Here is an 8,326-nt window from a genome sequence, read left to right as displayed (position 1 = left end):
GATGTCAGTCGGGTTGCCAAGTTTGCTGCCAGGTTTTAAAAAACAAGCGACAGAAACAAGCAAACCGTGCATGAAAAAAAAAAAAAACTGCCGAAGGGGTCCGCCATGTTCCAGGGGGGTCCCCGGGGGTCCCAACACTCACAGGGGTCGGCGGACCACCAGGGGGTCCGCGGACCACCAAAGTAACAATCACTATTAACATTTTTTCCAATTGTTTTTTTTTTTTTTTTTTTTTTTTTTTCCTTTTGGACACTTTTACTCCGGCGATTTGGGTACCCCAATATACACGCACCCACGCTGGGCCCCGTGCGCGGCTGGGGTTGAGGGGGGCGTAGCCCCCCGAAACTCTAGTATATTATATTATACTAGACCATACCCGGTCGACGCATCCGTGGGGGGATATGCGCACATGATCTGGCAACCCGGGAGGCAGTTCGTCCCATAGCTGGCAGCCCCGTAACCATGGCGACAATGTTTTACACATAAACGCTAATAAGAAGCTGAGATTTGATGAAATTGAAAAAAGGGCTTCACAGTTAAGTTCAGATGGTAATGGTCAATGGCTGTGTGCAAAATCAGAGCAATTGGTCCAGCCAGTGAGGAGAACCGGGTAGCTTCACCTACTCACTCACTCACTCACTCACCACTACAGACGGACAGACAGAGGTTACTAGAATTATAGTAGGATGCTATATAGATAGGGGAAGTAAACCGGAGATGATACGTATATCCTTCTATTTGTCTTGTCTATGGCTCTGCCGTGCGTCGTGATCTTGTAGATCCACAGTTTGTAAAGGATGATATATGGGCTGCGATTCACAACCTCCGGAGCAGAAGGGGGCAGTAATGAGCTGTTACGTGTTGTTTTGTACTGTAGGCTCATCGCCTGCTGCTTCACCTCAGCACTGCTCTGGGGTCAGAGGAGGACATCCTGATGGAACCTTACCTAGACAGCTGGGACGAACTCATCAAGTACACACATGCATACACACGCACGCACACGCACACACAGACACAGACACAGACACAGAGACACACACACACACACACACACACACACACACACACACACACACACACACACACACACACACACACACACACACACACACACACACACACATCAAATCAATAGAGCACCGAAGTCTGACGTAATTTACACATCCTACCTGGGTCGCAGTTTTTCCCCCCGTTCTGTATTCCCATACATAGACGTGTTTAATATCACGTCAAATAAGATTTTGTTCCAAAAATAAACAAATGACCCTGCGGTGGTTTGACTCTTATGGATATGAAGCATCAACTGACGGTGAGAAAACGATAATGTTACTTCCGAGTAATTAGTTACATTTTCACCAGAAACAGACTGTATCAAATATAAGTGACTGACTATCATAAACCATACAGAACCTCCTCCCTGACAATATCACAGATGACAGTTTGTTTATTTTTGGAACACAATTCTTATATGAGACGATTCTATGACGACCCAATGTTATTCTACATAGAGACATTACTTTATGAACCTGAGGATGAACGAGTGACGTCAGGACTTCTGTACTCTATTAGACAGAAATGTCTTTAGGACACATCTCTCTAGAGTGTCTTCATTAGAAGAGGGCTTTGTTATGGAGCGTGTCTGGGTCATAAAATGTAAATACTCTCTTAAAGTTTGATCATTAGTGGATATCGTCCTGATTCTGCCCAGCATGCATCGTTTAATGTTTTTTCCGTTAGATGTGGAGAATGTATTTGCGGGATTGGCCATGCAGTGTCTCAGTTTGGTGTTTATCCTGTTTTACAAGTTCTTTAGTTGGCAGAAACCAGACCTCACAACCATAGAAGATGGGTTATTTAATGTCTGTCTGTTTGTCTGTCTGTCTGTCTGTCTGTCTGTCTGTCTGTCTGTCTGTCTGTCTGTCTGTCTGTCTGTCTGTCTGTCTGTCTGTCTGTCTGTCTGTCTCTAGGTTCATGGAGTCTCTAGGAACGATCGTCAGTTTCTTTTCTCAGAAGGTCAGAGACAAGGTTGTCGTGATACGAGAGCTGTCACTCAAACACAGCAGCACACTGAAACTACAAAACCCATCACCATCTGAACTACAAAACCCAGCACCATCTGAACTACAAAACCCAGCACCCCATGGACCGTCTGGACTACAACCTGGGGTCAGAGAGAATATTGATTTAAATTCATATGTTCAAGATATTTGAAGCTTAAAAGGCCGAGACCACTTTGGTAGAGGTTTGGGTTGTGTTGTTATCTTGCCATGATGAAAATAATTGCTCCATTGATTAGAAATTAATAATTCTAAATAATGCTCTTCATTGACTTACATTAAGCGGTGAAACAGATCTCAAAGTCACTCTTTCAGCACATAAACAAACACAAACTACGCTGATTCAGACAATATAGAACATCACCAAACCCACTACTGTTTGTTTTTATTATAAAAATGTCAACTTCCTGTTGACAGCCATGGCTGGGGGTTGCCATGGCAACCAATAGGCTCATTTGGGCCTTTTTTCTTTTTACAATGGATGTATCAGTTGGATCAGCGGTTCTGGACAACCGCCGATCCGACCGACTCGACACTGTGCACAACGCTCCCTCGGGTTGTCTGTGACGTGTTGTTGCCAATCTGAAGTCGGTCGGTCAAACGGTTCTCAAGATATGTGGATTACAGGCATAAGATATTATGTGCATTTTTGTTTGTAAAATGTCTCTCATTAATTCATTCATAATGTCTCTCTCTCTCTCTCTCTCTCTCTCTCTCTCTCTCTCTCTCTCTCTCTCTCTCTCTCTCTCTCTAGGCCTATCATTCGGTTCGTTCCATGGTGGAGGCGGAGCTCAAGGCGGGCGCGGTCGACTTCTCTCGTCGCAACCAGTCGGGCTGCAGGACCCTGCTGAGGCTTCACCGCTCCCTCCAGTGGCTGCGTCTGTTACTGCAGGGTCTGATGGAGGGACGAGACCAACGGGGCATGCTCAGAACCCCCGGAGATCTCTGCAGGTACCTGTCTGTCTGTCTGTCTGTCTGTCTGCCTGCCTGCCTGCCTGTCTGTCTGTCTGTCTGTCTGTCTGTCTGTCTGGGTGCCATGACGCAAGTCCAGGGTGCCGCAGAATACTGTGTGAATAATACATGAAAAGGACTCAGACGCTGACACACCAAAGACCCTGAAATAGGTTTTTATGTCCTAAAAGCCAAACAGGCAAAGATCCAAACTGTGGACGAGCAAAAGGTCAAAATCCAAAAGGGCGAGAGAGCAGAGGTACAGTCAAGGACTCTTGTTCTCTTTCTGAAAACAATCAAAAATTATGGAGTTTGCACAGAAAATTTGGTTAAAAAAAAACACACCCAGTGTGAAGAGAGTGGTGCCTTTGAATTAGTGTAACTGGTTGCATCCTTGTGTTGCAATCAGCTGCAGCTGTTGAGGCCGCGCTCAAACGGACGGACGGACGGACGGACGGACACACACACACGGTCAAGTGTAGGAGTGGCTGGCACAAAAAAAAAAAAAAGATGTTTTTGTGTGTGTGTGTGTGTGTGTGTGTGTGTGTGTGTGTGTGTGTGTGTGTGTGTGTGTGTGTGTGTGTGTGTGTGCGTGTGTGTGTGTTCCACACAGAGAGGCGTATCTGGTAGCTCTGGCTCCTCATCATCCCTGGCTGATCAGACAGATGGCCGAGGTGGTCTTCATCGCTCTGCCAGACAGGAGGGTCTTCCTGGACATCGTGTGTGTGAACGACCAGGAGCAGTTTGTCCCCGTTCTGCACACGCTCACACACGCACTCAGGCTGGTGCACACACGCACACAACACATACTGGAGAGACACGGCCTGCTGGAGCTGCCCTGAACACACACACCCTAGCAGACACTGATTGGTTGGACTGGGCACGCGGCGGTTTAAACTTCGAGCAAACTTTGAGCAATCCCGGATGGAAGCTGTATTGCTTAATGTGAACTCAATACCACCCCATCTGGCAGATTATTATTATTTTTATTTTTATTTTCATTAATATTATTATTATTATTATTATTATTATTATATATATTTTTTTCTATTATTGGGATTTTATATCATTTCAATTTATATTTTTTTCTGTCATGTGACATGTCCGGAAGATTATTAAAATAACATAAACTTTACCAGAACAGTGCTGATGTTTTCTTTATCATTGTTTCTACTTGAAAAGAAAGCGCCCTGCTGCACCCGGGCGTTTCCTACGTGAAACCCCTATAGATAGATGGATGGTCCAGAGCAGTGGTCCTCAAACTTCTTCATGTCAAGGACCCCCAAATTGACACTTATTAGCCCGCGGACCCCCATTTCAAAAGATATGCCAGGGACCCCCGTAAGAGAAGATTTTTTTTACGGCTCTAGCAGTGATTCTCAACCATTTTAATTTCAAGGACCCCCAGTTTGACATGCATTAGGGCTACAGACCCCCATTTAATGGCATTTCTATATCTGGGACCCCAATTTATATAATAAAATCAATGTTAATTCAACTCTGAGAGTCCTCAAGTACCCCTGGGGGTCCCCGGACCCCACTTTGAGAACCAATGCCATAGTGGTCCAAACGTTGTTACTCAATACATTTTCTACTGGGAGCTACAGTACAGTGTGCCAACTTCCCTTCCTTTCATTTGTACGTGTTGTTGTTCAGCACCTGGAAGCTTTTTGTTGGGATGGGCGTGGTCATGGGCGTGGTCATGGGCGTGGTCAGACCTGATGAAGGACCTCTGAGCGGTCCTTATAGCTGCCGGTGCAACGTAATGCTTTGTTAACAGACAACCAGCTCTATACTGGCCGGCTTAAACCAGATTACACCGGGATTAACACACACAGGGGTGTGTGTGTGTGTGTGTGTGTGTGTGTGTGTGTGTGTGTGTGTGTGTGTGTGTGTGTGTGTGTGTGTGTGTGTTGTGTGTGTGTGTGTGTGTGTGTGTGTGTGTGTGTGTGTGTGTGTGTGCGTGTGTGCGTGTGTGTGTGTTATTAGCATAAGGCTGACTCAGCAGATCATTGTATCTCATGGGCTGTGTTTTTATCACCGTCTCTTGTCTCTGTACTTTGGACTGTGTGGAGCAAATGGTGCATTTATATACATGAGTAAAAGTACAAAAGTATTGGTATAAAAAATGTACTTAAAGTACCAAAAGTAAAAGTACTCATTGTGCAGAATGTCCCATTTCAAATTCAAAATGTATACAAAAATATTTTGAAAATAGCAGATCTACAAGCTCACAATGCGTCGCAATGCGACGCATTGTGAGCTTGTAGATCTGCTATTTTCAAATGGCCGAAATATATCCACGGCTGAAGTGGTTTGTGTGTTTTGTAATAATAATCAAAATCTTCAAAGTAACTAGTAAAAAAAATGTTCAAATAATTGTAGTGGAGTAAAAGTATAATATCTACCTCTGAGATGTAGTGGAGTAGAAGTAAAAGTACTGAAAATTGGAAATACTCCAGTAAAGTAAAAAATATCAAAAAGTTGTAGTTAATTACAGTACTTGAGTAAATGCACTTAGTTACTTTACACCACTGGCAAATGGTGCCATTTATATGGTGCTTTTATACACACGCGCACGCACACGCACGCGCGCGCACACACACACACACACACACACACACACACACACACACACACACACACACACACACACACACACACACACACACACACACACACACACACACACACACACACACACACACACACACACACACACACACACACACACACACACACACAGATGGAGGAGGAAACCATGCAAGACATCAACCTGCTCATCAGGAGCAGTTAGGGGTTCAGTGTGTTGCTCAAGGACACTTCCACACTAACTCTGGGGGAGCCCGGGATCGAACCCATCAGGCCGATCTACGCCTGAGCCAGAGCCGCCCCGTAGAACTATAGTTTACTGCTTCTCAGGGGTCTTTGAGGGGGTTCCAGGGGGTCCCCAGCAACATCGGTTTTATCACTTTAACGCCTGTATAAGTTAACTAGTTGTACGAACTCTTGTTTTATTGTTGTATTGTTTTATTGGATCTTGTTTAGTCGATAAACTTATTTGTTTTAGCTCTTTTGTCTCATCTGTTTAAGAAAGTAAGTAGCTGATATATGTCACTTTTACCTTAGCACTAGGTATACTCTTGGTTGCTTGTTTTAGAAGAGAATACACTTCAGACTTCTGGTGATTAGTAGTTTAGTTCCCTACCTATGTTGAATGCACTTATTGTCGCTTTGGATAAAAACGTCTGCTAAATGACTGTAATGTAATGTAATGAAGAATGTAATGTAATGTAGAATGTAATGTAATGTATATAGATTGGCTATTTAAAAATATATATAATATTTGAGTAAATATCCTTTTTTTTAATGATGTCAAAAACATAATAATAATGCTAGACAGACAGACAGACAGACAGACAGACAGACAGACAGACAGACAGACAGACAGATAGATAGATAGATAGATAGATAGATAGATACAGAGCTCTTATTATTTGTGCACTAATCCCTTTATCCATGTCAGGGTCACTGATCAGCTTACCACACACACACACACACACACACACACACACACACACACACACACACACACACACACACACACACACACACACAGGACGGTATAATTCTTTCTCTCTCCGTCTGGTTCCCTGTATGGTTTATTTTGTTGGATTCTAAACTTCTGACATCTTGACTGAGTGAGGAGGAGGAGGGCTTTGTTTCCATGACAACGCGTTTGATGGACAGCTGTCGGGGTCCTTTGTAACCAAGGGCAACGGAGAAAGTGAGCTAAGAGTGGTAAGTGAGGAGGTTCAACTTGTTCAGGTTCAGGTTCATGTCTGAACACACCTGGTATCTAAGGTATCGGATAGAGCAATAAAAGGATGTACAATCTGAACCTATTTAGACCGATTCTAAAAACGTCTTCTAATTCCTCATCTTAGTTTTCTGGAAAAACCTCTAATATTTATTTAAAGTTGCTATATACTGTACACCGTAATCAGTGTTGCCAGATTCTGTGGGAGAAACAAGCAACCAGGTCTAGGAAAACCAGCCCAAAAGAAGCAAATGAGCACTTTAACATACATCAGCTATTAGTGCGACGCGTTTTGAGTTTGTAGATCTGCTATTTTTGCTATTTTTTAATTGGAATCTAGATTTTTTTTTGTGCTATTTTTTAATTAGAATCCTGAAAAGTAACATTTTTATTTAATTTCAAATGCATTTAGTTATACTTTATGAACTTAAATACAAATACATAGGACATAAAAAAGACAATATAATGTTAATACTAGTCATTAAGCTACTAATATAGACTGAAGTAATTAAAGCGGGTCATGTTTGCATGTTTGGAATCATAACAGCTGAAATCAATAACATATCAGTATTCTGATATTAACCTGTGGGCCACATTAAGGTGGGGGCCCCATGTGGCCCCTGGGCTGCCAGTTGCCCATGTATGTAGTTCATGGGGTTCTTCCAAAGGACAGAATCCCCTCAGTAATTAATAAAGCTCCGATCACAATGATCGGATATTCCTGCAGAATCGTCTTTTTTACCTGGGCTAAAGGTGAGTGAGCGATTATTCAGTAGAAAGGGCTTATATAATATATTCCAACTTTTATTAGACTTTGTAAACAAACGTCTTATTCTCGTTACACGTGAGAGTCGGCTATTTAATTTATAAACATTTAATCGCGTGAGGGACTCGCTTCCGCTGATCTACAAGTTGTCATATGGTGCGTCGCGCCGCGTGATAAGCTTGTAGATCTGTCCCTTTTGGAGAGTCACGTTTTTTGTCTGTTTCCACATTTGAGGGATTTACAGTCCTTTGTAAATTACACATTGTTTTTTGCTTAGAGAGAAAATACACCCTCCTTTAGTCACTTTATTTACACATTATTTAACCCTAACCCCTTTATTTACACAAAATTTTAATTACGACCAGCAGGAATAGAAAGCCTTCAGTTCCTATTGGCTTGGATTCCTCCATCGATGATGTCACTGGTAGGCAGGTTTCTTGAACCGTCCACCGTTCCCAGAGATCACTGACACGGTCGACAGTGACTAACCAATCACATTACAGCATTAATGATTGTTTGTCCAATCAGATGACAGAGCTGTGGAAGCCAATGGGATCACAGGATTTTGCCTGCTCTCTCTCTCTACAGGAAGTGAGAGGCGGTCCTTAACCATGTCGGTGAGAAGGGCTCTGTTCGGCTCCTCCCCCGCCCGCATACTGACTCCTCCCACCATCCTTCTCCAGGACATGGAGGAGGGGCCAGAAGAGGGCGGGGCAAAGTACAGGTGAGCTC

The 8,326-nt window shown here is 43.3% G+C and overlaps 1 protein-coding gene across 1 annotated transcript in view; it reads left to right on the top strand.

The window, feature by feature from the left end:
* gltpd2a (glycolipid transfer protein domain containing 2a) overlaps positions 1 to 3,850 on the top strand; it is a gene marked incomplete at both ends in the record, with an annotated part of 4,621 nt that extends 771 nt beyond the window's left edge. Inside the window, 4 exons of the mRNA XM_084043234.1 lie at positions 878 to 972; positions 1,968 to 2,166; positions 2,812 to 3,008; positions 3,622 to 3,850. Coding sequence (XP_083899360.1) covers positions 878 to 972; positions 1,968 to 2,166; positions 2,812 to 3,008; positions 3,622 to 3,850 — 720 coding nt within the window. The remainder of the gene's footprint in view (positions 1 to 877; positions 973 to 1,967; positions 2,167 to 2,811; positions 3,009 to 3,621) is intronic.
* Between the last annotated feature and the right edge of the window lie 4,476 nt (positions 3,851 to 8,326).

Source organism: Gymnoscopelus microlampas (assembly GCF_963454915.1).
Source record: "Gymnoscopelus microlampas genome assembly, chromosome: 19".
In the NCBI taxonomy this organism is placed as follows: Eukaryota; Metazoa; Chordata; class Actinopteri; order Myctophiformes; family Myctophidae; genus Gymnoscopelus; species Gymnoscopelus microlampas.
Note: the sequence above shows the minus strand (reverse complement) of the source record. Positions and strands in the feature narration are given on the sequence as shown.